Genomic DNA, 27,446 nt, shown 5'->3' on the forward strand with positions numbered 1-27,446 from the left:
CGAGGCGCAGGTGCCGGGAGTGGTCCTCCGCGCACGAATACCTCAATCAGAATGTCCCTCGCACGTTGCTACTTCTACGCCTGTTACGACATTCAAAGACTTTGTAGTATCTTGTGCCTTTACATGCTGGTAGAAACGTTCATCTTACGCAGTCTCGCAAAAGAAGGACGGGTTCTACTAAGTAGAACGCCGAGAATGAAAGAGAGGAAAGAGGAAAGCACGTGCCAAAAAGCGTGCGAGGAGCGTTCGTGAGACGGCATCAGGGAATTTCGACCATGTTTGTCGATCACGTGGGAAAGTGTCTCGGTACGGCTCAGAGGTTGAGACGCTTGTACGGGCTGGGCAGGCAAATGAATGAGCTTGTATGAGCCTCTCCAAGGGGCACGCAGCGACTCACAAGTTCCCTTGTACCTTGCCAAAAGCTTCGTTGTGCTGGACTTTAAAGGGGTGGCCTTCCGTATTGAGCACTGGAGGTGGACGATGCCCTCGTTAGGGAAAAGAAGCAAGCAAAAAGATCGCCAGAATGGTTGTATGCTCACCGTAATCATCGAGGGAGTAGTGGTCCGGGTCATCAAAAAGAAGGTAAAGATACTTCATTATCTCGGCATAGAAGTAGGTAGGCGTCTCGTCGTCAAGCTTGGAGCTCCGATCATTGACGTTCTGGATGCCTGCGATTCCTCGGCCGGTGTCGAGGTACGTCTTCATGGCACCAAAGAGAGCCCAGCCGAGATCACGCCAATAAGGATCGCCTGTCATGCGATAGCCATAGAGGACGCTCTCTTGGATTTCAGGGCTGCCATTGAAATCCTCGATCGTCAGAAAGACACCAAAGTCCTCCTCGTGAAGGATTTGACCTGGGCTGACAAACTTATGGCCTTGTGCTCGACCCGTCTTCCTGTCGCGCCAGCCCCAGCCCCCGGCCTCGAGGCGTGTCGACGCGGCGTCTACGATGTGGGCACAGCTCTCGGCAATCTCGAGGCCCAGCTGAGTGTCCTCATCGCTCCTCCTCAATCGACCGTAGAGAGCGATGTTGGCGCCAGCAAAACAGCCCAGGTGCGAGAAGCTGTTCCGGGTTCCATTGAAGAGCTTTTCCGAATAGCTTGTGAGAAACGTAAAGGGCTTGAGCTGCGGGTGAGAGACGAGATACTGCTTGGCACTCTTGATTGATTGTCCGTAAGTCTCCAGAAATGGGTGCTGGGGGTCTCCGATGAGGTAAGGGTATTTGCTCAGGTACTCGTAAAAACTGACATACAGACAATCAGCAGACAATCAGCAGAAAGAAACAGTCAACGATACTTTGGGAGCGTACCTGTCTGTTCCACCAGAAAACGTCACAAGATCTCCGCTTGTCGATTCGTTGGTCGGGTAAATTTCCATGGCGTACAAGTTGGGAAAAATGCCCTCATTTTCGGACAAGGCTATGGCAGAGCCTTCGGAAAGGTTACGGTAGCGATCGTCGCCCGTATATTTGGATAGTCGAGACCACTCGAGGGTGAGGGTGCCAGCCTCGGCGTAATTTGCCGTGTCGCTCAAGTTATCGGGCTTGCCCTCGTTGATGTTGACATAGTTGAATGGGATACGGTTGTGCTTGTACCAGCCCACCGCTAGCTTGTCGGCAAGCGAAATGGCCTTATCCACGAGAAAACGCTCTTCGGGCCGCTCGCCATTGAGTTCATAGGCCGATACGAGTCCTCCAAGGTAGCGAATGGTGAGCTCAAACAAAGAGACGACACCCAGCGCCTCTCTCTCTGGATGGTGGACGCTGGTGGAGGTGAAGTCGGTCTTCTTGACATGTTCCAGTGCGCGCTTGTATTCTTCACTGTCGCCGAGCCCCATAACAATCATTGTGCTCATTGCGTCGACGATTGTTCCTCCCCAGCCCGCCAAGACAGAGTCGAAGTTGGAGCCGTTCTGGATGCTGGTGAGAAGATAGTTCCGTCTTCTAGACTGATCTTCTACTCACCATGGTGATTGGCTTGAGGACATCGTAACCGAAGGCATACTGCTCATATGCGTGGTACGTCTCTAGAAACATGCTCTTTACAGCATCCCGCCTGGGAATGTCGGCACCGCCGCTGCCGTCGCTACTCTTCAACACGTTTTGCTTGTCGGAGGGATAGCGCGCCTCGCTCAATGAGCCCAGTACATGAGAAGCAAAGACCAACAACAGAGAAAGAAGAGCACGACAAAGCATCGTGGATGGGTTTCAGGAGAAAGGATGTGATTGCGCCAAGCGGTGACATTTCTACCCCTGCCGAAGCGGCTCGACACCTGATGGGCTGAAGATGAAGGGTTAATCCCACGTGCGGAGTCTTCATCAATGGTCTTTGTGCCACTTTGGGAGCCGTTCGCGATGGAAATGAAGGTGGCGGGCCGCCCCCCTCGAGAAGAAGATTGGAAGACACGTGCGATGTCTGTTCAATCTCCACGGAACGTCACACGAGCATGCACAGGCCCTTCCTAGAGTCAAGTAGTGCTTCATTTGTATACGGAGATGCAAATTCATGGGTTTCGTTCTTCATACCCAAGCATGTGCGTCCTGATCTCAGGCTAAGGATCTTTATATGAGCAGCATGCAGCCGCGATCTTGTCGAGCGCGCAAGGGGGAGCCGGACTCCGGAGATTCAGAAAAGCTCTTGCGCAGCCTTATGGACTTCATCTGTCCTATCGAGACATTGCACAAGCTCGTTCAGAGTAGCAATAGTGTAGTAGTGGAGTAAGTAGTAGTCTAGAATAGTAGTCGTGGCAGTGAACCTACTGCTAGCTGCGCTAATGTGCTGGATCTTCTCACCTAACTACTCATCCAACCTCGGGTCGAGACTCGAGCTACCGCTTGCTCTCGCTGTTGAAGTGAACTTGACTCAACTGTCCGCAAGTTTCATGGAATCAAATGCTATACGTATATTGGGCCCCAAAGTTGCAGCAAATTTGGCCGGCTCCACGCACTAACCAGCTACCTGCTATTGTAGCAGTATTATATATTACCTGCTTACTACCCAGTACTTCAGCGAGCGATAGCTAGCCATTTATTAAAACTGTCGTGTACTTTTTTTTTTGGTGTACCTGCATGCCAAATCTGAGGCCGAACTTGTGGCTGCCTAGGCATGTGAATTTTCCGTCGCTAAAATGAACATACTGACCACCCTAGACTAGACCCAGCCGATAATGCTCCGATTGATTCGCTCGTTCTGCCAAGCTTCCCGCCGCAATGCCGTGTGGGCCTCTCTGCAATGTGTTAGGACACGGCAGGCTCTCGTACGTAAATTGTTGCGGCCCTGACTTCACTGCCAATTTCTGCGCAACTGCAGTTCTCAAGTTGTGGGGTACCTCAGCTTTTCAAACTCAGAGGAACATGCATGAGACAGCGCAAAGTCAGAAGGTGCAGGACGGAAGCGAGAATTGAGTCCGCAGAGATTGAGGCAAGACACTACCGGGATGGGTCACAACCCGCCGCATCTCGACCAGGAGTTTGGGTCTGTGTCCATCCACGCTTGCCTTTCCATCTCGACCTAGCCCTGCTTGACTGCCCACACGATGCCTTATTAGGGGACAATCATTCGAGGTGCGAAGTCGTATCGCTTCACTCATTCTTCTCATCCTTCGACAATGTCGTCGCTCCCCTCGTCCCAGGGCGGCGGGCCCGACGTCATCTTCTACCACCTCCCGCCGAACTTCGCACAAGCATTCTCGTCCTGATGCAGATCTTTGCCGCATTCCTCGGCATGTCAATCTTCGACCTTGTCTCTCATTTCACCTTTGACGTCCAGCTTCTGTTTTCCAAAGGATGGAGGGAGCCCTTCAAAGTCATCGCCCGGCTCAGCTATTTGACCTGCCGCTACACCTCCCCTGTCCTGCTCACTTGCGTCATCATCTTTATGACGGTACCCATCAAGGATTGCGCCAGCTTCATCACCGGCGTCAATGCTGTGCTCGTCCTCAACCTCAATGCCGTCTCGCTCATCTTTGTGCACAGAACCATGGTCCTCTGGGACTGGGAGGCTCGCGTCGTCATACCTTTGATCTCTGCTTGGCTCTGCGTTCTGGGCGTCTCCATCGTCGTCTTGCCCTGGTACGGTGTCGGGATGTCGCTGCCAAACTCCAACTTCTGCATCTTTGACACGAGACGGGAGGAACGGATGCCCTACACACTCAGCTACAAGATCACATCTCTTGCGCTCGACTTTGCCATCATGTGCCTCACATTGCACCGCCTCCTCGAAGGGGGTTTGCGCAGTCTCTTCACCGGCAAGGGCCGTTCCTTTATTGGCAACACTGGTCTCTCCAAGACATTGGCTCGGCAAGGTCAGTCTGTGGTCTATCCTGGATCTCAATTTGTCGCTCATGCTGATGTGGTCAAATGATAGGCTTCCAATTCTTCTGCCTCCAGGTCATCACCGACGTTGTTTTCCTGATCCTCTACTGGTCATTCCCCGCCAGCGAATGGACCTTTCAATTAGCCGGCAGCGCCATGGTCTTCTGCGTACCAACAATCTTGGCTGGCAAGGTATTTCGCGATGCTCGCAAGGTGGTCGTTGCTGGCGCCACTTCACAAGGATCCCGTGGCGAGAGTGGAACGGATCAGAATCGGTCGTTGCGGAAAGACCGCGATTCGCAGCATGGTGCAAACTCGTACAGCGCAACCGCGTCGCCCCTGTCGTTCCACGAGGGCCGACGTAGGCGCCATCCTTCAGAATCGGACTCCGAGGGCCTCAGGAAAGAAGAGGACATTGAGCTTGCCGAAGAGTGTGATCGCAGTCCCTCAAGGGGGAGGAGCAGGAGCTCTATGGGGCCTCTCGGATTAGGAATTATCGCCAAGAGCCCCTTTTCGCGGGGACGGGAAAGCCAAATCTTTGCGTCTTCGAGAGTGGCAGGCATTCTTCCATTGACATCGAGCGATCATGTAGGCGAGCTGGCCTCTGAGAGTCCCTCGCTGCCATACAGCCATCAAGAAGCAGACGAGGAAGCCGTGGCAAGGGCCTGGCCCCGCCTCTCTCGCAAACACGTCGCCAATACGACCACGAGCAGAAATGAGCCGACTTCGACGTCCTTTGCAGGCCTCATCGCCACAAATGGTGAGCCAGGGCCAGACCAGGCGCCTTTTGCCGCGCACGAGACTATGGTACAGGAGAGCAACTCTTGGTCGCCCCATACGCCTCTTGATGCATATCCTTTCAGCCCGGAACCGGCACGGCTCCGCCCAGAGTCGCCCGATCTGCTCGGTAATGCTGAGACTTCTAAGCTCTACTGAAGCTGTCTCTCCCTCGGGAGTCCAAGCTCGACCCCCACTCGTGGCCGACAAAGGGACAAATTTGCCGCTTCCCATCGTCCGTAGCACACATTCTTTCTTCCATGGTCGAGTCTGTCATCCACAAGCATCAACCTGTACTCTAGACTGCACACACACACACACACACACACACACACATTCACTCTCTACATTACTTTCTGAGACGTTTGATTGTGTCCAGACTCGCAAACTCACTCAATCCTCTGCAATATCCTGTCCAGTTTATGTCGAGGGAGCGCCACACTAGATAGAGCTGGAAGAAAGTTGAACGCATTGGAAATTGCTGCCCTTGCCTGCGCGCGCGCATGGGCTCGGTCCAATAAGAAGATCAAGGTCTTAAGTCGAAGAGAGTTAGTTGGGCGCTTCGAAAACCCAGGCACAATATTGCAGGACCTCGCTCCTTTTTTCCCCCACGTACAGACGAACAGCCGCTCGCATCATCGCACCTTATCGTCACGACGAGCGACGTTTCCTCTACAACATCGTCGACCGGCGAGATCGGATATAACCACAGCCACCCTGGGGAGCTTGTCGATTGATTGATGCATCTCCGGCCACGACTAACGCTCCCTGGGCACGTTTAGGTCTAAGCGCCTTCAACCCCCGCTGCGGTCCCACGGCTAGTCGCGTTCAGCAGCGAGTCGAGTCAGCCACTTCCGGGCGCGCTTGAGCCATGGCTCGCGGGACGCATGCCAATCCGACGACATTGTCAGGCAATGCGGGCGGCAACAGCGGGGCACCATCTTCCTCGTCTGCCAATGCTCCAGCGTCGCATCAGCAGCAGTCAGGCGCTCAGTCGGCGACGACTGCGCCGACGGACGCCTCCGCCCATGCAGGCTTTGTCAACCTCGGCAACACCTGTTTTCTCAACTCAGTTCTCCAGGCCACGTCCGCCACCCGGTCGCTGAGAGAGCTCTACCAACCTGAGTTATTGGAGGAGGTAGCGAAGAGCTCAAGTTCTTCTTTGCCCCTGGAGGGCATTATATCGGGCAAAAATACCAGCAGCGAGGGCGAAGTTGGTGTCACAGAGGGTCAGGTTCTTCTTCAACAACAAGAGGATCTGCTCAGCGCCAATGCAGCGACCGGTTTGGCTCTCGAGAGAAGCCGGAGTCCAGTTCTTGCTCTGGCCGATGAGGAGCACGGCAGGGCCTGGCCTTTGTCCGCGTCAGCCAGCGTGGCGTCCTCCAGACGAGCCTCGATAGAGCCACAGCAGCAGCAGTCCCTCCGCGCCTCGGCTGCTGCTCTGGTCACGCAGGAGAAGCCAGCAGACGAAGCAGTGGCCTACCAGCCTTCGTCGTCGGACTTGCCACTTAACACGGCCTTTCGTCAGGTCCTCGAACGCAGCTGGGACACGGGAGCCTCCTTCAAAGCACCTTCTCCATCAACAAAGCGCAAAACAACGCCCATCAATCCCAAGAGATTGCTGGACATCATGTCGTCCAAATACGATCAGTATGGCGAGTACAGGCAGCAGGACGGCCACGAACTGCTGCGACACCTTCTCGACTCTCTCAGGATGGAAGAGCTCGACGTGAGTGTCGGAGGAAAAAAAAGCTACACCCCTGCTATTCTTGCTGATTTCTTCACCCTGCAGGTCATCAAAAGAATGCAGCCTCCGCCAGAGAAGACTGTCAAGAAGAGAAGAAAGAAGGTGAAGCGACAGGGGCCCTCACTGTCCGCTGCTCAGGGTCCCACTCTGTTGGAGGAAGGGGCAGACAGAAGCAAAGAGCTGGTGCCGTTCGTGGACAACCTCTTCTGCGGCAAACTCCTCTCGTGTGTTGTCTGTGAAGGGTGTCGCCACGTCTCGCACACCTACGAGGACTTCTACGACATATCCTTACCCCTGCGCGGTGAGCCGGCTGAGGTGGCCCTGCGAAGCGCAAGGAAGCGCGATCGAATTCGAAGCATGGCCGATCGATGGAGAAAGGCCACGGGAGGGACGAGGAGTGCGACGGGCAATAGAGCTGCGACGACAAGCGAGGCTCTTGCTGCTGGCATCCTGTCCGACACGTCAGCCTCTGGCGCTATGAGCGAGACGGAAGATCACCACGAAGCTCAGACGTTGAAAGTAAAGTCCCTTTCGAGGGGCAGGTCCATCTCTAGGCCCAAGTCAGCCGGTGCCTCGATCGATATGTCGGGAACGGCAAAGGACGACTTGAAGAAGGCGCTCAAGAATGTTCCTTACTCCTTAGACGAAGAACGGGATGGGGCAGCTACTCCAATGGCAGACGACATCGACCTGCACAATTTGAGCCTCGACGACGTAGCCGAAGGGAGAAAGCCACGGCATAGCCAGCCTCATTCTGCATCCCGGGAAAGGCAGGGAGGAGGTGCGGCAGCCCTCTTGCGAGCTGTGAGCGTCCGAAGCCGACCTGTGAGCCGCTCTGCAAGCCCCATGGGCCATCCCGACGAGGTGATGCCCAGCAGCATGTCTGGCACCGGAGGCGAGCCTGCTTCTCCGCAGACGCCCAAATCTCATCATCGAACAGGTGCTAAGAGGGTCACCAAGCAGAGCCGACAGGGCGCCTACTTGGCCAAGCTTCTTGCTGAGCAGCCCCAAGTGCCATCGCAGCAGCCGATGACCGCCTCAGCAACGGCTGCCTTGCTGTGGGGGCGACGAACTCAGGCAGGAGCTGCCGTCGAGGGGACCCCGTCGGGTTCATCTACCCCACTAGCTACAGCAATGTCGCCAACATCCTCGGCCGGTTCACACCAGGAGCGAGTCTCCGTGGTCAAAGCAGCAGCAGCACCCGCCTCTTCAGATCATGACGACATTGAAACGACACAGGCGAAAACGGGCTTGGTCAAGGCCATGAATTCCTTTACAGCAGTCGAAGTCCTTGATGGCGCCAATAGCTTTGCGTGCAAGCGTTGCTGGCGACGTCTCAATCCTCCGACAGCCGCCGAAAGGGAGACACTCGTGCGAAGGAGGCTTCGCAGGGGAAAGGCCGAGGATGAGAGCGAAGAGAGCAGCGATGACGAGACATCGTCTGGCAGCGACCAGGAAGATCGAGCCAAGTCAGCTACAAGCAAGAATGACAACAGATCTGTCGTTGAACCTCTAGTCCTGGTCTCTAGGCCGACGTCGCAAGCCTCCAACGCAGACTCGATGTCAGACCTCGGAGAGGGTACGACGATGATCGTGGATGACGTCTCAACGCCCTCGACTGCTGTGCCAAAGATCCAAACAACAAGCCCTCAAAGTCCTGAAGATGGCAGCTCGAAATCTGATGCGCTTCCTCAGTCATCCGCACCCAAACTCAAGGCGCCCAAGCCTGTCTTGGCGGGCTCGAATGGGATCACCTTGGGACCGAATAGCCTTTCTTCGAGCGGGAATAGCTCCGACGGCGCCCTTTCGACAACATCGGGTGACGAAGACGGTGGACCAGACGAAGAGATAGTCAGGGTCACTTCAAAGCCCTCGATCCAATTCTTGGAGCAAGACCCTCCTTCAAGACCGGTGACGGCTCCTGCTGGGGCCAAGAGTGGCACATCGACTGTTTCCGCTCCTGGAATCGCCTCAAATGGGCTTCGTCGCAAACGATCAACGCAATCGCTCCAGCGTCGAGCTCTGAAGCGATTCCTTATTTCCTCAACGCCTCGAGTTCTCGTCTTCCACTTTAAGCGCTTCCAAGCAACGGGTAGCGGGCGGTATCCGGGAACCAGCTTCAAGAAGATTGATGATGCCGTCTCTTTCCCAGCCTTTCTCGATGTCAAGCCTTGGCTGGCTCCACCAAGAGAAGAGTACGATCGACATGGGAGGCTCAAGCCGACGAGTGACCCAAGGGCGCTGGAGAAGGCAAGGCTGGAGGAAGAGGCAAAGCACCTTGCTGATCTCGGTGAAAAGCAGAGCCACAAGCATCATCACCTTTTTGGGCACCACCATACCCTCAATCGCCACCACTTCTTTGGACACGGATCAAAGTCACAGCAACAACAAGAGCTGCTGGATCGCTCGGGTGTCTCACCCGGACCAAAAACGAAGTACAGGTTGTATGCCGTCGTCGTCCACCAAGGGTCGATGTCTGGAGGACACTACACGGCTTACGTTCTTTCAGACCGCTGCAATCTGCCTACGACTCCTAAGGTGGCTCCTTCCTCCTCTTCAGTTGCATCCTCGTCCGTTGCAGGAGGAGACAAGAGCTCTTCTTCCACCTCATCACCCAGAGCAAGACCGAGCGATGACTCAGTCGGGGACCTCTCGGAGTCGTCACTTGGAGAGCCGCCCTCCAGCGAAGGCCATGGTGAAAGCTACGCTCACAGCAATGGCAGCAGCTCAGCTCCGAGGCTGTTGCAGCAGCAGCAGCAACAGCAACAGCAACAACAAGAGCGGAAGCCCGACGAGAGGCGGTGGATATACACTTCTGACACGATGGTCCGACCGGCCACGCTCGAGGAGGTTCTCAAGGCTCAAGCTTACATGCTCTTCTATGAGCAGATGTAGCTATCCTCTTTTTCTCCGACTCTATCCCGCTTGCTGACTGGCATTACTCTACAAATTACAACTAGCTATGCACTACAACACGCATCCTCTCTGATAATTATAGCATTTGTCCCGCACCTGCGATCATCGTGTTCCTGCTGAGCGCGCTAAAGCAACCTTAAATGACGGCATAGGATGTTGATGTCGTTTGACACTTTGTCTCTCGCGACACAGTCACCGCATTCCCCTGTGCACCATATCTAGAGTCTCAAGCAGGATCTTGCCTTTCAGTAGGCCACAGCATGGCGACGCAATCTCGACACGGAAAGGTCGCGGACGAGGAGGCGCTCGAAGTCAGCGTGCAGTGTCACTGCAAGCGCCAATGCTTTGCCGTGCGCGTTCCCTTAGCTCGCTTCCCGCTCCCAGCAGAGTGAGAGTTCATCAGCCTTGCGCTTTTCAGAGAGAATCAGACCTTGAAGCTCACATCTGGCGACCACGGCCAACAGGATTTGCCACTGTAAGGACTGCCGCCTGGCTAGTGGGAATCTTCAGATGGACACCTGCGATGTCCTCGGACCGTCCGACGTCGACCTCTTCGACCTCGCGCATCCTCCCGCAGGCCTGGGCGGGCACAGCGCCAGCGAGCACTTGACGAGGTGGTTCTGCCAGCACTGTGGAACACATCTTGTGCAGAGCTTTAGGAAACCCGGCCAAGAGTCATTGGGCCTGATCTGGTCCTTCGCACGGGGCGTCATGAACCCTGTTGCAACGCCTGACGGTCGTCCGACCTCCAAGGTCACTGTGCACCACTACGTCAACTACGCACTCGACGGCGGTATGACCGCTACATTCATGCAGGATGGAGCACCTCGGTATAAGAACGGCCCGCCAAGCTCGGACCTAGTTGCGGCGCATCCCAGCGAGCTCCCTTCGGAGAAAGACCTGGCCTTGGTCCGAGAATGGAGCGCGTCAGACTCGCTTCCGGTGCGCTGCCTGTGCGGCAACGTCGACCTCGTTCTGAAGCGGCCTTCGTTCGCCTCGCTAGACTCGCTACCAGACAAGACCAAGGCTCGCCTCGCCCGAGGCCAAGACGCTGGCGCCCGGTGGAAGTTTAACTTTTGCCTTTGCAACTCTTGCCGCGTAGCTTCGGGCCAGGATCTGAGCGCCTTCGTCTTTTGTCCGCTCACGACGCACGTCTTCTGTGCCTCGGAAGACTCCATTGACAACAAAAGCCAGGATCCACGGACGGGACTGAGCAGGTACGACTCCTACCCAGAGGTGCATCGCTACTTTTGCCCGACGTGCGGATGCAAAGTCTTCTTCTGCGCAGACGATAGACCAGGCGATATCTGCGATATCTTCGCCGGCACCTTCGCCAGCACACCCCTCCTATCCCTTTTGAATGGCTGGACATTCCAACAGACTGAGGAAGGCCCAGGGTATTGGGACTTTGCGAGGGACAAGCATTTTGCCGAATCCTTCCGGAGGGGCTACTGTCCAAATCTTACGGCGGAGGACCTCAAGACACCAGACAACGTATTGAAGCTCGCTGCAGACTATAATGGCTAGGCAGTATTTCTTTGAAGGTATCTTCAGGAATTTCTATGAGCCCTTCTCGTAGATATAGCTGATAAGTAAAGGTTATTGGTGATTTCTCGCTTCCTGCGCGACTCCCTTCGAACCCAGGGGACTGTCTTTTGTGGTCTGATACGGATGTAGTGGCCCTCTAATCCCTTCGAGCTCTCCGGTATTCGTGACGCTCTCTTCCGCTCGACCCATCTCCATACCTTGACCGACTACCGCTGCCATCTGTCATCCCGCCACTGCGCTTCCAGAAATTCTCACGATCAGCAGGCGCTTCACGACTGCCTCTCTGCTGCGTTGGGCTCAAGCGTTGGTGAAGAGGTAAAGATGGAGGTGAAAGTCGCCGATGATGCCATCTTGCTCCCTCGTTGTAGCGCTGCTGAGACGTAGCAGAAATACGACCGTAGTCCGAAGTGGACATCGACGGAGAACCTTTCGTGTAGGTGCGAGTCCATGAAGCTTCCTGAAATTCCGAAGAAGGCTTCGATAGACGCAAGGAAGCTGGCTCAATTGTTTGATGCAAAGGTGACTGTCTGGGTGGCGAAGACGACCAAGACGTCGGCGGAGGCCCGTACTTGGGTAGACCACCCTGTCGTTGCGTTTGATAGTCCAGCTTAGCACTGCAAAAGTCGGGTCGTCCAGATGCTTGAAGTCGTTTGGCATCTGACCAAGTTTCTTCGCTCTTGCTGTTGGTCATGTTCTTCTGACTGAAGCTTTTAACTTCACGGTGTGGCACATCACGCCTTGGCCTTTTTGATGCAGAATGCTCCGCCTCGCCCTTTCTTGACAGCTCTCCTTCCTCTGATTCTTGAACTTTTCTCTTGATTGCCATCGCCGTCGGTCCTGACAGCGAGGCACTAGGGGATGACCAGCTTGGCTGAATATCGATGCCTTCCCTGAAGCTCGGCGGTCGTAGCAAGTTCTGAGATCGCTTTTCTGTGAACTCCTCGCATTTTGCTCTTCAGAACAGCTTTTTATGCTCACCTTCGTTACGGCGTAGACGTTGTTTGCCTGAACCGACTCCAACTCTGTCAAAAGAGGCGTCGCACCTTGTTCTTGTCGTCTCTCTTTCATTCGCGAAAGCACCATCTGGCTTCTATCGTAAAGACGTTTGAGGCAATAATGTGTTTCTTTGCCGGAATACTCGTCAGCGGGAACGCCACCATCTCCAAAGGCTCTGAATCTCTTCTGTTGTGCAGCTCAAGCGATGTCAGTACTTGTTGTTAGACATGCAAAGGTGATATTGTCCTCACGGGAGGAATGACTGTGGTCGACGCAAACAACAGAGCCTCGACCAATTCCCAGTCTATGTCCATGTCATCTCTCGTGCCTCGATACTCGCTTTTTCCTTCGATTCCCCTTCCTAAGCCGCCACTGACGAGGAACGGATGCTACGTTTGACATTAGCTGTTGATGCCTGAGCTCATCTGTAGGAAAGGGTACTCACCTCCAATTCCCTCAAGAGACTCTCTCCAAGACGTTTCCAGTCAAGACTATCCTTGAAGTCGTCCGAGTAAGTTGTTTCGGCAAACGCTTTGAAGACTACCAATTGCTGGCCACGAGTGAGCATCTGTCGCAGCCAAAATTTGCCTGGAGTTCTTGAATCATTCGCAAGCACACACGCCAGGGAAAGAGTATGCTGACAGTCGACAGGCCCTTTCTCCTCGAAGGAGGGGTCGATTTCTATGCCGCCGCCTAAGCTTCGATCAATGAGCCGTTCCTGCATTGTTCCACGAACAAAGGCTCTTTGCAGCTGTGGGTCGAGATTATGGCTGGTCTCGTCGATCGTCAGCTGTGGGGCGGGAAAGGGGAAGAAGATCGCAAAGGCAGCGTTCATTATTTTTCGCCTTGATTCCACATCTTGCGACCCTTCACATTGCCAGAGCGCATCAATGTCGACAAGCTCGTTGATGATTGCTACCCACGCGTCCGCTGAGGCACCGACTGCGGGTAGCGTCAATTGCTGAAGTAGACGTTCGACAATTTTCGTCCGAAGGTTAGTATCAATGTCCCTGATTCGCTCTTCGGCGCAGAAAAGTTGCCTGACGAACTCGAGATAGGGCCCTCCCCAACGAGAGCCGCCTTGCCTTGGAAACAATTGCATATGATCTTCGAAGATGATACTCAGCGTGACAGCTGGTTCGCTGAAGATATGGTCTTCTAGACACACGAAGAGGGCGCTCCGCTCCGTCGAAGACTCGGTAACGAGGAGTTGGCACACAACATCCACATTTCTGTGCGTCGTTTCGCTGTCGTTGCAGTTCTTGGACAGACTGAAGAGTCGGCTGTACCCCAAGAGGCGCTCCTGCAGGAGATATGATTGTGAGCAAGGGAAGTGTAAAAGAAGGTTGCCCAAAAACCTTTACCTTTCGAGATTCGGCCTCGCAGAGGTCCCAGGTGTATTCGATCACAGCCTTGTGATCAGCCTTTGGCAGCGTCCTGCAGCATTCGATAAGCCGGTCAAGGGCTTTCTCCTTGTCTCCAAGATCTGAAAGATGTTTGAACAGGTCCCTGAGATCGCGAAATGCCTCGAGTCTGGAACCCGCTCCTTTGGATGGGCTTGCTTCTGCGTTGGAGCTATTTTCGCTCAACAACGAACAGAGGCGGAGCAACTCCACGGGCGCCGACATCAGAGAAGGTCTCCAGGACCTTGGCGTAGAGATGTTTTCTTTGGACGATGCTTCTGCAGTCTGGACTCGAAAAGGAGCCTCTGGTGATGGCGTCGTCAAAGTTGTCTGGATCGAGCAGGTCTCGGCATCGTCTTGCCTCGCGCGAACTTGTACGTGGCCCCTGTCGTTGCTCGACGTTCCTTCTGTCTTGCAGGTACTGCCACTCCCCCAAATCTTGATCCCACCCCGGTTCCTTCCTTCTCCTCCGTCCCACGTCGTTGTGATAGGCGTGAGCGGCATATTGATTCGTTTCGCTGGGTTTTTCCATTCTTGATCGGGGCCGTCTTTCGCCAAGGCCTTCTGTCCCGTCTCCAGTATCTGTCGGACGTTTGAGATTGTAGACTCGATCAGATCTCGTCGCCTCTCAAAGTTGGCTGCTTTTACTTCTTCGTCTCTGTAGCGCTTGCTTCCGCTGGTTGTGTTGCTGTAACTCGAAAAGTGAGACCTTTTGTCCTCCGTACCATGTCGCAGCGTTTCATCACCAACGAGCACAGCCGTGGGACGATCAGAGGGGACACCAATGTTGCGATTCGTGTTGGGCATATCGCGCAAAGGCACTGGCGAGTCATGCGGGCCCTTGTCCCACCGCGAAGCGGATTGGGAGCGGTGAGAAACGCGAGGAGCAGCAGAAGCAGTGCTTCTGTCTCCGCCCTCAGCCCGAGAGCGATCGGTTCTCGACATCGAAGAGGCGGTAGCGGTGGATGGAGGAGATGCTGGCGCAAAAGATCGTGGGAAGGACAAGCCTGGATAACTTCGACGCCCATCCAGGTCGGAGTACGGAGGCGGCGCGCCAGTCGATTCTCGTCGGTGATGATTGGGGCGCGGCGTGGAGCCCGCCGCCGGCCGACGTCTACCATATGTAGAAGGATACGGTTCAGCTCTTGAGAAATGAGGAGGTCTCGACATGTTGGTGAGGGTGACGAATCGCGGGAGGGGGACTCTCTTTTACTGCTCAGCTTGAGAATCAGCCTGCTCTGTTTACTCGGTCTGCAGTGCAGCCCACGGGGCGCGCACAGCGGTCATCTCTGGCGCACACGCAAGGTCCACGCCAAAAGAAAGCAAAAACAACGGGGTCAGACTTGGGAATTTTTTGTTATTTCTGGCACGCGCTCGGCGTTGCATCTATCGCCTCGCCGAAGGTCACCTCATTCACATTACTTGCCCCACGAGAGAACCTCGGGGGCCTTGTCGCCCTGAGTCTGAAAGAAGAGAAAGACAGGCGTGTCAGCAGAAGAGGAGAGGCAGATCGGCATGTGAACCTCGCAAGAAGGCTTCAGATACTCACGAAACCAGCAATGCCAGCGTACTTGCAGTCCTTCTCGAGCGACTCGATGCGGAGCAGGGCGTTGTACTTGGCAACACGCTCGCTGCGGCAAGGAGCGCCCGTCTTGATGATGCCCGTAGCCAGGCCGACGGTCAGGTCGGCAATGGTGACGTCCTCGGTCTCACCACTGCGGTGCGAGCACATGACCGACCAGTTGTCGCTCTGCGAGAGCTGAGCAGCCTGGATCGACTCCGAGATTGTACCAATCTGGTTGATCTTGAGCAGAAGACCGTTGCAGGCCTTCTTCTCGATAGCCGTCTTGATACGCAGGGGGTTCGTGACAGTCAGGTCATCGCCAATGACGGTGACGCCGCTGTTGGCCGTAAAGTACGACCAGGCCTCCCAGTCGTCCTGGTCGAAGGGGTCCTCGATCGAGGTGATGGGGTACTTCTTGATCCATCCGATGTAGAGGTCAGCGAGCTCCTTTCCGGTGATGAGCTTTGTGTCCTGATGTCAGTTCGGCGCGCCCTTAAGCGTCAGAGATAAGAGCAGACTCACGTGGGGGTTCTTCTCGTCCTTGAAGTTGAGGTCGTACTTGCCCTCCTTGTAGAACTCCGAGCTGGCAACGTCAAGCGAGATGTGGACCTGACCAGTGTATCCGGCCTTCTCGATGGCCTCGGTGAGGATCTCCAGGGCCTCGTCGGCGCCCTCGAGGGGAGGAGCGAAACCGCCCTCGTCACCAACGTTGGTAGCGTCGATGCCCGAACGAGCCTGGATGACCTTCTTGAGGTTGTGGTAGACCTCAGTGCCGACCTTCATGGCCTCGGTGAAGGACTGCAAGAAAAAGTGATGAGTCAGCGCCGATCTCCCAAAGAGCAGCAAGGCGTCTAAACAGGGAAATCACCTTTGCGCCGGTGGGGACAATCATGAACTCCTGAGGAGCGAGCTTGTTGCCGGCGTGCGAGCCACCGTTGATGACGTTCATGGCAGGGGCGGGGAGGATGTAGGGGGGCTGCAATGTGAAGAATGGTCAGCATCAACAAAGTCTTCGCGCAGTCGAAGCGCATACAAACGCACCTTGACACCAGCGAGGCCAGCAATGTGCTTGTAGAGCGCAACACCGTTCTCCTCAGCGCCGGCCTTGGCCACTGCAATGGAGACACCGAGGATGGCATTGGCACCGAGCTTGGACTTGTTGGGAGTTCCGTCGAGCTTGATGAGGAAGTCATCGATGGCCTTCTGGTCGGTGACCTTGAGGCCGGCCTTGATGAGCTCAGGGGCGATGACGTCGTTGACATTGGCAACAGCCTTGGTGACACCCTTGCCGAGGTAAGAGCTCTTGTCTCCATCCCTCAGCTCGTGAGCCTCGTGGATACCGGTCGAGGCTCCGCTGGGAACGGCAGCACGGAAGAGGCCTGTGCAGACCAACTTACATTCAACAAGACTGCCTCTCTCCCTTCAAAGTGCTCAGCCCTACACTCACCCTTCTCAGTCCAGAGGTCAACCTCGACAGTGGGGTTTCCACGGGAGTCCTGAAGTGACGGATAGAAAGAGAGTCAGATGCACATGCGCCTCGAGCAGGGGTGAGAATGTCGGGTCTGTGCTCACGAAGATCTGTCGGAGAAGAAGCCAGCAAAGGGGATCAGCAAGACAGTCCAATCCCTTCTAGAGACACCGTAACACACCTGGCGGGCAAGGATCTTTTGAACAGACATGACGTTGTCTATGCTTGTGCGAGGAGGAGGAGGAAGGAAGATTTGATGTGAAGATACGGAGGAACTGAAGAAGAGTCAACAGTTTTGGCGGCGCTCAACAAAATCGCACGTCCCTCCTTGGGTCGCTCGGTTGCACACGGGAAACGTGGTCCACGTGAAAAATACGTAGCTCACTCCACCTGTGGTCGCTCCCGTTCAATTCTCGAGACGAGGCCGGCTGTGGCCGCGAACTGCTTCAAGGGATGACAGACATTGGTACCAGCAGCAGCAGAGACCGGCAACATAGCGCAGTAACGGACACACAAGTCGGAAACATGTGCGTGTGCCATCAGCCATCAGCGACGAGTCCCCAGAGAGGAAAGTGAAGATAGATCATGACGAAGATTGAGAAAGCGAGGTGAGATGTTTGAGAGTGTACAGCTGGAGAGATGAGGTGGCGAACATGGAGAAAAGAAAGGGCGAGCTTCTCAGACCGTCGTTGCCATCTGCATCTCTGCCGACTCCTTTACCTTGGTTCTCTCCAATTCGCCCCCGCTCAAGCAATTGAGAAAACATTCGCAGCACTTGCAGCACTTGGAGCAGAGCTTTTTCAAGCAGCTGCATAGTCCACCGTTGCGCTCTGCAAGAAGGGGGACCGAGCGAAGCGATCAGCAACAGGGTGAGGAAGTCATGATCGTGGACACTTGCTCTCAAGCTTGTCTTGGCTCTGCATCGTATTGACGAGCTCCGCTCGGTGCCCTTCATTCTTGCAAGATCCGCACACCTGTTCCGTCGTGCTTTCAGAGCTTCCATCGTGCGCTTCGACTCCCCGCTTCAGGACGGACGTGGCCAGGTCTCCATTTTGTGAAAAGTAGGTCTCCATGTTGGCATTGCACTCTCCATGACCGAAAAGGAACCTGCAGGCATGATCTTCGCCGTTCGTCTTGGCTTTGCCCAAGAAAGTCACAAAAGACATGCCTTTGGCGTTCAGGGCATCCTTGAAGACCTTCTCAGCATTGTCGCGGCATTGCTGATGGGCTTCCACTACTTCACGACGGACAAATGCTAAGTTGCTCGTTGCCGAAAGGAGGTGTGAGGTTTCTTGGGCGGCTGGGCGCGCTACTGCGAGGTGGGCAACATACAAGGCGAAAGCCAGCCAAAGGTGGAAGGTTTTGATAGGCTTAATCATGTTCGTGATCGCTCAATGCGGGTCTGATGCTGCGTGCAGAGTGATGTATTTTCTTTGTGTCTGCCTGTTACTGGATGGGAACGGTCTGATGGCCGCGAAAGAGCCACCTTTTTATACACAACACTCCTGCCATTCGACCACTTTGCCAGCTATCTCTCAATCTGTGCCTTTACTTCCTCCAGGACACGAGAAGAAGGCGTGACCAGAAGAGCATGCCGAGTGGGGCAGGTCTTTGGGGGGGGGGGCTATCAGAGTATGTGTTCCTGAGCTCGGCAAATGCTTGTCATCCCCACTCTTCTCCGTCTCGCCACGCCCCATCTACTCCTCTCGACGCCGCGAGAGCGCCCGCTATTATGCAAGACATAGCCTGCGATAAGCAGGTGCCACCAAGGCCGAGGAGGCGCTCTGAACGCAACAACATCTGAGAAAGAGATAGAGGAAAAAAATAGCCGTCTCATTGACCGTAGAGGTCAGATAATGGCCGATGCAAGGACCGTAACGCCGCCCTGTGAACCTGGCGCATGCCGTTGCTCACGGCGCCTCTAAACTCGGCCCAGAAGCTCCCTTCGACCGAAGGAGCTCCTTAGATTGCCGCTGTGGTGTGCAGCGACATTATGCGTCACAGCTCTCTGGACGAGATGCCTGCATAGAGGCGTCCTGCAAAGCTGCCCGAAAGACCATTCCTTTATGACGTTCTTAGTACTCCCTGTCCCGTTTCGCTGACTTCTCGGGACCCGGAACTCAAAAGCAACGCGCGTGCGATCTGTACTACGGTGGAGGAGATTTTTTCTGGGGGGAACAGTCTGGCTTCAATGCTCGCATAGAAGTAAAAGCGGCAAAGTCAGGGCGACAATGGCGGCAGAGGCAAACGGCACGTCGCACGGGGCGAGAAGCGCAGAGAGTTCGGCTGCAACTGCTGGCCCTTCGACGGCTCTCGAGGCGCTGCAGGCGTTCAAGGAGGCGCAGGAGCGGCGCGTGGCGCACTGGCAAGAGTACGATGAGGCGATGCGGCACTACGACGACTCGACGCCTCGCCTCCAGCAGGCCTCCTCCAACGACGCGGGCGAGATTCGAACAGGGCCACCCCCATCCTCAGAAGCAGCAAGAACAAGCGGCCAGAGCCAAGGAAGTGGACGTGGGTGCGGGCATGGGAGCAGCAGCCACTACGACGAGGGCCCGCTTCCCATCTCGGACGAGCTGATGGCCAAGATCCTCTCGCTGGTGACGTCGGGCCTCCTCGACTGCTCCCATGCAGTCAGGACCGTCGAGACGGAGCTGCGTACGGCGCTGAGCAGGTCAGACCTGGCGGACCTCGTGGGCAAGGTGCAGGCGCTCGAAAACACAGTGCTGCGCTCTATTGTGGAGCGCGACCAGAACAAGCGCCGGGCCAGGCTCGAGGCGCGCGACCTCGACGCCGACATCCAGGCGAGCGAGGCGACGGTGCGTCAGACGCGGCAGGAGATCGCAGAGGTCATGACCGAGATCAATGCCGAGATGGCCGAGCTGTGACAAGTGTACAACAACAATCAATCCCATTTTGCGACTCAGTGCATTTAGTGATACAGTGTGGTGTGTGTTCGTGTGCTTTTTCGCTGTCTCTGCCTATCTGGCCCGGGTGTGAAGTCACGCCGGTGCCTTTCTCTCCTTGATCTCGTTGTCTCGCCAAAGCTTCTCGAGCTCCTGTCGCTCCTTGGCCTCGTAGGCCTCCCATGCGTCCTGGTGGTCGACCCAGCGTTCCTGCACGTCGGCCGCCGAGCCCCAGCCGACGGGCTCGCCCGTGTCGGCGACGGTAAAGAGTGAGGCAGCCGAGGCGGCCGTGCCCCTGCGCGAGCCCGTGGTGCCGACGAAGCTGCCTGGCTCGTAGGCGGCCATCTCTGCATCGTCTGCGTCAGGTAGCTCCCTCTCTTGTGCACCATCGCTGCCCGAGCGGACATAGACGTAGCCGACGGCCTTGTCGAGGACGCGCATGAGACGCAGCATGCTGCGCTTGTCCTCGACGGCGAGCGTCTCAAACGAGACGAGACCAAAGTCTTCGACAAGCTCGCAGATGCGCTCGTTGAGCTGCGAAAACTTGGCGCTCCGACGCGGGCCCATCGTTGCGTTGAGATGGCCGAGGAGATACGAGAGATCTTGGACCTCGGTATAGTAGTCGAGATTGAATGCTGCCATCAGGGGCGACAACATTTCAGCTTGAGTGCCAAGCAAAGTCAGGGGCGAGAGCTCACCGAGGCCGCTCTTGGCTGCTCGTATTGACGAGGTCTCAGAACCTTCGTCATCTGCGCCTGGATCGTCACCTTCTTCGTCTTCTTCTCCGTCCTCTTCTCCGTCCTCTCTATCTCTCTTGGCCCCCGCAGCCTCTCCAAGAAGATCCACCTTGCTCAGTACATTTACATGGGGAAGCTCGAGCATGAGCATGGCCCTGAGCGAGAGCAGAACCAGGGAGATGTAGCGTGAAGCATCGGTGATGTGCGACGCATCAATGAGGTGCACCGCTACGAGCTGTTGGGCATCTCTGTCGCCGTCAGTGTCTGGAAGCACAGAAGCACAGCTTGGGGAGCTCAGTAGCGCGCGGAATCAAGTCACCCACCCGCCAGTCTCGCTTCTTTTGCAGTCTCTCGACGATCCGCTTGAGGCTGCCATGGTTGGTGCTGAGCTCCACCTGGCCTGGCAGGTCAAAGGCGACGTAGGCCTCGTCGCCCAGTGCATCTAGTCGCGCCTCGAGCCAGTCCAGATTCTCTTCGAGATACTCGATACAGTAGAGCATGGCTCCATTGGGCCCGAGCTGCAGCTCTGCCATGACGTCGGACACGGTGATGAGCTCGGATATGTCAATGGCACATGGGTAGGGCAGGTTCCTGCCGTTGGCCGGGTCCAGATTGACGATGCTGACTGGCCTGCCTAGCGCGCCGAGGAACTGGTGCAGGCCATGGCAGTACGTCGTCTTGCCCGACCCCGGCGAGCCAATGACGAGCTGGCCAAAGGGCATACTCGGCAGCTGTCAGACAGAGTGCGAGCGCTACCAAGGTTGGCTTCCTCCTGTGCTCCCAAAGGCTCTAAAAATCGGTGGAAGATGGCTAGGCGGGCTTTTTTTATTTTTATTTTTATTTTTTTCTCCTTGCTTGTTCCGATTCCGAGGCTAACACAACGTGAGCCAAAGAAAAAAGGTGGCTGCGAGCGTACGCGAGCGAGCGCGCGCGCGCACGCACATACAACAGACAAGGTTGGTTGAAAACTCAGAGACCGGAATATCCCCAGCCAAGCGAAAGAAACATTGTTCGCTAGCTACAGTCCCTTTCTCGGCTCTCGACGACCCTTGGCAGCGACTGACTGCTTGTGCACCGCCCAGGAGCGTTTTCCGCGACATGGCATCGCAGGACAACGGCAATGACGGTCCCAGTCCCTCTCCCTCGCCCTGCCTTTCGGCCTATTCGGCCACATCCTCGTCGACGACGGACTCGGAATTTGATGAGCTCGGCTCCCTCTGCCTCGATGACTGGGGGTTCCCCACCCCTGGCTCGTCCGCCACACCCTCTGGCCGGGGGCTTCAACAGCGACCCAGCGTGCAGATCGACCCCAATACACCCGTCTCAAAGACGCTGTCGCCCGTCAGTGGTACCTCAACACCAGTGCCCGGCTCTCGGATGCATTCGCTCGGCTCGCTTGCACGGCAGCAGCAGATCGACAACGATGCTCGAGGACAGGTTGGCGGCGATGCTCGGTCGACGGAGCTGGTCCTGGAGGAAGACGAGGAGGAGAATGGTGCGAGTGGCTTTGATGTCGAAGACGAGGACGAGGAGGATATGCATGCCAATGGCGTACCAGCGGCCAGGGGGTGGCGGCTCGACGTTCGGTGAGTAGCAGGTGGCTGCTTCTACTTCCTGAGATCGCCACACAAGTGTCTCTTGGCTAAGACGAGGCATACGGCATTACAGAGAAGCAACAACGAGGCAGTTTCGAATAAAAGTCCTCGACATGTTCACGCGGGAGCTCAAGCTGCAGACGTGGTCCGATGACACGGCCGACGCTTCATTACTGCCTCTCTCGTGCGACCAGGTGCACCTTCGACGGATCAGCGGCGCATTCAGCAACGCAGTCTTCTTTGTCTCCTACAAGGTTGCCGAGGGTGTCCAGGCGCGCGTCCCCGACACCGTCCTCCTGCGTGTCTATGGCTCTGGCACCGAAGTGCTCCTCTCGCGAAGGGCCGAGCTCCTCATCCTCCACACCCTCTCGAGCCTCTACGAGATTGGGCCTCACATCCTCGGCACGTTTGCAAATGGTCGCGTCGAAACCTACTTTGATGCCGAGCCCATCGGCAAGGAGGGCATCCGCGACCTCGGTGACCGCAGCGAGACAATCGTCGATGACGGCAGCTTGCTTGTCCGCGGCCACGAGGGCAGGTCGCAATGGGTGGCCAGGAGGATGAGACAGCTGCACGAGGTACCCCTGGACACGATGAGGACTGTCTTGGAGCAAGGAGATCTTCGAGCTCCCAGCGATCGCGGCTTTGGCAGGGGCATCGAGAACCACCTCTTTGCGAGAAGCCACCGGCCATCGGCAAGGATAACAAAGAGCATCATGCAGCAGCAGCAACAGCAGCTTCAGCAGCAACAACAGGTAGCAGGTGGGAGCGGGTACTTTGGCGCAAAGGACGCCAAGGGTGCTGCCGGCAACATTCGAGAGAGCCCAGCACCGATGACGCCGACGGACGGCGCTGCACCAGGACTGACGCCAGATACCTCTTTGAAAGCGACAGGAACCGAGGCAGCAGAGGCCCGGGCCATGGCCATCCGCGGATTCTCACCCACGCACAGGAACAATTCTGTTGCCTCGTTTGACTCGCTTGCTACGTCGTACAATTCGCAAGATGGAGGGAGCATCGCCTCTGGAAGCTTTGACAACCTAATGTCGTCGCCCGCCCTCACCTCTTCAAGCTACAGTGAGGCAGTGTCGGTAGCCAGGCGCGGCGGAGCAGGCAGCGATTCGCCCTACACATTCAATACGCCCTCCGCTGCCCGCAGGAACAGCCGCAGTCGAGCACCATACCCTGGTGTGTGGAGACGAACGAAGCGATGGGCAAGGGAGGCCGGCAAAGTCATTGCTCTGGTCGACGAATTTGCCCGCTCGCCCGAGGGTATCGCGGCCTGCTCCCATGCCCTTGGCACGGACCCAAAGGGCCCTCCCTTTACAGCCTTTCCCTCGGCGCCACCAGCTGACAGGGTGCATTCAAAGGACCTGGGACCGACGATGACGAGTCTCCGTGACACGCTGCTGGCCGTCCAAGCCATCGACTTTCCGCGCCTTCTTGAGCAGATGGACGCATTCAAGCGCTTTGTCCGACGGTGGGAGCGCATCAATGGCGTGAGCCGCAGGGTTCTGGCCCACGGCGACACGCAGTACAGCAACTTGCTCCTCATCAAAACCTCCGAAGACGCTGGCATGGGCATGCCTCGGAATGGAAGAGACTCATCGCGCGACTCTCGACGAGGGTCCAACGAATCGTCGCGCTCGCGGTCCCGGCCAGCAAGGACTGCGCCGTACGAGCGTCTGGTCGTGATTGACTTTGAGTACTGCTCTCCCAACCCGAGGGCCTACGACATTGCCAATGCCTTTCACGAGTGGCGCTTTGACTACCATTCCCAGAGCGAATGCTGGTCGCCGTACATTGAGCCATACCCTTCACGCCACCAGCAGCGGAGATGGCTGAGAGCCTACGTCGAGCAAGGCAGGCTGATTCGAATGCGAGGTAAAGCACCAAAGAGCGCCAGCGGGGGCAGCTCCGCCATCCTCGACTCTCCGAACCTGCCGCCTGCCGACGAACTCGCGCTGCCACCTCCAGCCTTTGCCCCCCTATCCCCTGTGGTCAAATCCACCAGCATCGAAGCGACGCCAAGACGGAATTCGACGCTAGCCGACGATCCGACCACATCGCCCACATGCGTACTTGGCGGCCAGAACCGTGGCAAAATCAAGGCCACGGGAATCACATTCCACTCTCCCGCCCCCTCTCCACGCATCACGCCTCACCGAAGCAGTGCGTCGCCCACCAACGTCTTTGGCGGCGCAAACAAGGGTCCTTCGTCGCTGGTCCAGCTCGAAGCGAGCATCGAGCGAGAGATTGATCGACTCGAACGGGAAGTCGAGGTCTGGAGCCCGGCGTGCCACGCCTGCTGGGCCCTTTGGGGCATTACATTTGCGAAAGAAATGATCGAGGGCGTCATCAAGGTCGCGACGGAGCAGGTCAAGAGCGGCATGCTGGGTAAGGAGTCCTCTTCCCTGCCAAAGGAAATCGAGAATATTGTCGCGGGCTCGGCGGAGAGCTTTGACAATCTTCGATACACTCTTGGCAGAGTCGAACTTTTCAGGGCTGAGCTTACTACCCTCGGAGTCATTTGACCGTCATGCAAGAGAGGGGCAGTCACGCTTGTCTAGGATAGGGTCCTCGAGAGGGCCAAACATGCCTGTCCTGCTTTTCTTCGATACACTGTGCCATGGTGCACAATTCGAAAAAATTTATTGACAGAGAGATTAGCAGAGAGCATAGTGGGCAGATTACTCTCTAGCAGAGGCGTGTGAGCGAGCTCGCTGAAGACGATGTCTCACATTATCGATATGCTTCCTTTTTTGGTGAGCGTTCCGCTCCTCTTGTGCGCTTACCTTGTAGGAGTTCGACCCGTCGCATTACGATATTGCTGCAGATCGTCAACAATTCTCCTCGGGCATTTTCCAACTTGAGATGACTGTCGTTCTTCAGGGTTGCTAGTGCGAAGTCGAAGATCTTGCCAGAGAATCTCAGTCTCTCGTCGCTCTCTTCTTTCGAAGTAGGCTGCTTTGTTACTGCGCCTCCATATAGGATCTCCTCCATCCTGTTGAGTTCGTTTACGTTGGGCAAAGCTTGCGTTCTTCGCGCACTGGCGGCAAGATCATACCACTTGGCTGGCTTTGGTTTGGGTCTTTCGTCGGCCTTGTCCGCTGCAGTTATCACCTTCTGGCACAATTTCATCACCCTTGGCGCATGATTACGACTCTTCAACAATTCACGGGCATAGTCAATCAGCAGCCTGGCATTGTTGCGCTTTTGCTCGAACTCATCTTGCGTTCTTGGCTGCAAGGGTTCCCAGTTCCGCGAAAGATTGTGATCCTTTGCGTACAAACGTGAGAGAGCGTTATGCCTCGATCGCGGAAGGCCGAGCTGTTTGCGCTGAGAGGTATCGTACTGTCGCAAGAATTCAAAACGTTTCTTGATCAGAAAGTCGATGTCGATGGCGTTGGAGGTTTGGTGAGGCCCGGAAGTCGATCCACTTGAAGCCATGAGAGAATTGGCCGCCAAAGCTGGTTCGTCGTGCGGGTCTCTAGATGACGTAAACGACGAGGTTTGCCTTTGAGCAGGACTCTGTTTCTTGCCCTTTCCCATCCCTCTTCCCCTGCCTTCTCCTGCTTCCTTTTCCTTGCCCTTTCTCTTTCTGCCACTCCCATGATGCTCGGCTTGCATCGTCCCATGATCGTCTTTCTGAGAGTGTAGGCGTTCGCGAGGCAAGTCAGAGTCCAATGAAAAAGGCGCAAAAAGGTGCGGATCTTGTCCCTCAACTCCGAGTGGATAAATTGGGTGAAGCTGGGATTCAACTTGCGAGCGAGTTTGCTCGATCTTGGGATTGTACGGGTCTGCTGGACGACCTTGGGCGCCAGATTGAGCTCGGCTGTGCTGTTGGTAGAGCTGGCTGTGGTCGTATTTCTGATCTTTTTGCAAGCCAAAAGCTCCTGGCGCTTGGTGGTGATGATCACCGCCTACATGCCCATGGACATCGTTTTGAGACACATCTTGCGGGTGGGTCTGTGGATTTAATTGCGGATGGAAGAGCTGTGGATCAAATTGCGGGTGGTTTTGCGAGTAATAATACTCGAGCGTATGATGAGGCTTGTCTTCCTGATAGGCATTCGGGTCAGGCCAACCAGGAGGAGTCGGCTGGTGAGGCGCTGGTAGAACTTGTGTGCCACTGTGCTCGAGCTGTCCATGATGGTGAACAGGGGCAATTACACTATACAAGTCCTCTGGAGAACCATAGCCAAAAGAAAAATCGACTGATGCAGCTGTGTTCGGCCGTGCCGATGATTGCGAGTTGGATGGCTGACCCGAGTGTTCTGCTTTTACCTTTGGCGGAGGAGCGGCCGCTGCAGAGAAAGCGAAGATTACAAAAAGAGGGAAGACGAGCATTTTTACGAGTTTGGCAAAGACGAAGAGAGGAACGGGCTGTTCAGCGATCCCCTTTATACGATGGCTTATAAGAGGAGTCTATCAGAGGCACCCAAGGCATTGTCTTGCGTCTCGGGACGCCCTCGGTTTTTGGGCAAGTCTCGGTGCAGAGTTCGGTCTGAGTACACCACAGCCTCGGGGGAGCCCTCTGTCAGGGTCCCGGGGCGTCGTGGGCGCCCCGGGGCCCTGTGTGCTCCCTCTTTTCGCCGTCCCTTGTTTATTTACCTCGCTCGTGTTTATTCTCGCTCGCTCCTGTTTACTAGACCCTGCTTTTCGGAACTATTCGCCGTGGCGGACGTCCGACAGCACGCCATCGCCTGCTGCGCAGCGCAGCAGGCACAGGGTATCCACACACGCCTGCAGCAGGCGCTCAAGCACGCCCTATAGCACGAATTCCAGAGATAAGCGAGGCGTCGCAGAGCGACGCCTGCCCTACATAACAGACCCCTTTTTCTGTACTTTCCCTCTTCTCTTCGTCGCAGAATACATTCTGATAGCCCCTAGCTCATCCAGGTGACAGCTCCCTCACACCCTCGTGTCCTTAAATCCGAAATAATTCGGACGGCACAAGCAGGCGCCGGAGGGGGCTTGATAAGGCGGTGAAGAAACTCGGTCCGAAGCAAATTTCCCATAATGCAAAAGGAGATTTTGATGGAATTTATCACCTCGGCCGATGTTCTTTCTCATTTCCGTCTAACGACTGAAGGCACGCCGAGCGCCCTGAGCGTCATCTGAAGAAGATAATCCTTGAAGAGACAAGCATGCCTGTCCTGCTTTTTCCGATACTCTGTACCGTACTATGGTGCACATATCGAGACATTTCATTGACGAGCACATTTAGCAAATATCATTTTCGGGAGAATACGTTTTAGCAGAAGCGCGTGCACGAGCTCGCCGAAGACGACGTCGCTCTTTCTCGATATGCTTCCTTTTTGATTGATCTTTCCGCTTCTCTTCTAGGTGTCTGTCCCGTCGCTCCATGATAGCGCTGCAGATTAACAAAAGTTCATCCCGGGCAGCTTCTAAGCTGAGACGTTCGTTGTGCTTCAAGGTGTGTAATGCGTTGTCAAGGATCCGGCCTGCGATTC

General features: G+C 55.8%; 11 protein-coding genes across 11 annotated transcripts; 5 read left to right on the forward strand and 6 right to left on the reverse strand.

Moving 5' to 3' along the window:
* Positions 1 to 313: 313 nt before the first annotated feature.
* FA10DRAFT_299923 (seven-hairpin glycosidase) lies at positions 314 to 2,193 on the reverse strand (the record flags this gene model as incomplete). Its single annotated transcript, XM_025524771.1, has 5 exons — positions 1,964 to 2,193; positions 1,310 to 1,911; positions 540 to 1,243; positions 398 to 467; positions 314 to 338 (listed from the first exon to the last, which is right to left on the reverse strand). The coding sequence occupies exons 1-5, from the start codon at positions 2,033 to 2,035 to the stop codon at positions 314 to 316; spliced, it is 1,473 nt and encodes a 490-aa protein (XP_025378494.1). The 5' UTR covers positions 2,036 to 2,193.
* A 1,246-nt stretch (positions 2,194 to 3,439) lies between these two features.
* Positions 3,440 to 5,506, forward strand: FA10DRAFT_299924 (hypothetical protein). Its single transcript, XM_025524772.1, has 2 exons — positions 3,440 to 4,302; positions 4,365 to 5,506. The coding sequence occupies exons 1-2, from the start codon at positions 3,696 to 3,698 to the stop codon at positions 5,246 to 5,248; spliced, it is 1,491 nt and encodes a 496-aa protein (XP_025378495.1). The 5' UTR covers positions 3,440 to 3,695; the 3' UTR covers positions 5,249 to 5,506.
* A 146-nt stretch (positions 5,507 to 5,652) lies between these two features.
* On the forward strand, positions 5,653 to 9,856 carry FA10DRAFT_278152 (cysteine proteinase). Its single transcript, XM_025523433.1, has 2 exons — positions 5,653 to 6,818; positions 6,882 to 9,856. The coding sequence occupies exons 1-2, from the start codon at positions 5,961 to 5,963 to the stop codon at positions 9,729 to 9,731; spliced, it is 3,708 nt and encodes a 1,235-aa protein (XP_025378496.1). The 5' UTR covers positions 5,653 to 5,960; the 3' UTR covers positions 9,732 to 9,856.
* Positions 9,857 to 9,934: 78 nt separating this feature from the next.
* FA10DRAFT_265169 (hypothetical protein) lies at positions 9,935 to 11,624 on the forward strand. Its single transcript, XM_025520951.1, has 2 exons — positions 9,935 to 10,140; positions 10,217 to 11,624. Exons 1-2 carry the CDS (start codon positions 10,013 to 10,015, stop codon positions 11,277 to 11,279), a joined length of 1,191 nt encoding a protein of 396 aa, XP_025378497.1. The 5' UTR covers positions 9,935 to 10,012; the 3' UTR covers positions 11,280 to 11,624.
* FA10DRAFT_64483 (hypothetical protein) lies at positions 11,359 to 12,256 on the reverse strand. The gene has a single exon (XM_025525620.1). It carries the CDS (start codon positions 12,124 to 12,126, stop codon positions 11,437 to 11,439), a length of 690 nt encoding a protein of 229 aa, XP_025378498.1. The 5' UTR covers positions 12,127 to 12,256; the 3' UTR covers positions 11,359 to 11,436.
* A 2,807-nt stretch (positions 12,257 to 15,063) lies between these two features.
* On the reverse strand, positions 15,064 to 16,997 carry FA10DRAFT_265171 (enolase). Its single transcript, XM_025520952.1, has 8 exons — positions 16,913 to 16,997; positions 16,836 to 16,841; positions 16,711 to 16,759; positions 16,305 to 16,642; positions 16,132 to 16,239; positions 15,786 to 16,061; positions 15,249 to 15,725; positions 15,064 to 15,162 (listed from the first exon to the last, which is right to left on the reverse strand). Exons 1-8 carry the CDS (start codon positions 16,940 to 16,942, stop codon positions 15,118 to 15,120), a joined length of 1,329 nt encoding a protein of 442 aa, XP_025378499.1. The 5' UTR covers positions 16,943 to 16,997; the 3' UTR covers positions 15,064 to 15,117.
* Positions 16,998 to 17,298: 301 nt separating this feature from the next.
* On the reverse strand, positions 17,299 to 18,216 carry FA10DRAFT_64559 (hypothetical protein). Its single transcript, XM_025525621.1, has 2 exons — positions 17,630 to 18,216; positions 17,299 to 17,561 (listed from the first exon to the last, which is right to left on the reverse strand). Exons 1-2 carry the CDS (start codon positions 18,108 to 18,110, stop codon positions 17,410 to 17,412), a joined length of 633 nt encoding a protein of 210 aa, XP_025378500.1. The 5' UTR covers positions 18,111 to 18,216; the 3' UTR covers positions 17,299 to 17,409.
* A 695-nt stretch (positions 18,217 to 18,911) lies between these two features.
* On the forward strand, positions 18,912 to 19,654 carry FA10DRAFT_265173 (hypothetical protein). Its single transcript, XM_025520953.1, has one exon. The coding sequence runs from the start codon at positions 18,963 to 18,965 to the stop codon at positions 19,617 to 19,619; it is 657 nt and encodes a 218-aa protein (XP_025378501.1). The 5' UTR covers positions 18,912 to 18,962; the 3' UTR covers positions 19,620 to 19,654.
* On the reverse strand, positions 19,642 to 21,180 carry FA10DRAFT_238760 (hypothetical protein). Its single transcript, XM_025519149.1, has 3 exons — positions 20,698 to 21,180; positions 20,336 to 20,609; positions 19,642 to 20,272 (listed from the first exon to the last, which is right to left on the reverse strand). The coding sequence occupies exons 1-3, from the start codon at positions 21,094 to 21,096 to the stop codon at positions 19,734 to 19,736; spliced, it is 1,212 nt and encodes a 403-aa protein (XP_025378502.1). The 5' UTR covers positions 21,097 to 21,180; the 3' UTR covers positions 19,642 to 19,733.
* A 571-nt stretch (positions 21,181 to 21,751) lies between these two features.
* On the forward strand, positions 21,752 to 24,503 carry FA10DRAFT_228667 (kinase-like protein; the record flags this gene model as incomplete). Its single annotated transcript, XM_025518758.1, has 2 exons — positions 21,752 to 21,960; positions 22,043 to 24,503. 2 exons carry the CDS (start codon positions 21,752 to 21,754, stop codon positions 24,501 to 24,503), a joined length of 2,670 nt encoding a protein of 889 aa, XP_025378503.1.
* Positions 24,504 to 24,665: 162 nt separating this feature from the next.
* On the reverse strand, positions 24,666 to 25,564 carry FA10DRAFT_64578 (hypothetical protein). The gene has a single exon (XM_025525622.1). It carries the CDS (start codon positions 25,519 to 25,521, stop codon positions 24,712 to 24,714), a length of 810 nt encoding a protein of 269 aa, XP_025378504.1. The 5' UTR covers positions 25,522 to 25,564; the 3' UTR covers positions 24,666 to 24,711.
* Positions 25,565 to 27,446: the final 1,882 nt, after the last annotated feature.

The sequence above is a fragment of the Acaromyces ingoldii genome, assembly GCF_003144295.1.
Source record: "Acaromyces ingoldii strain MCA 4198 unplaced genomic scaffold FA10scaffold_2, whole genome shotgun sequence".
Taxonomy (NCBI): domain Eukaryota; kingdom Fungi; phylum Basidiomycota; class Exobasidiomycetes; order Exobasidiales; family Cryptobasidiaceae; genus Acaromyces; species Acaromyces ingoldii.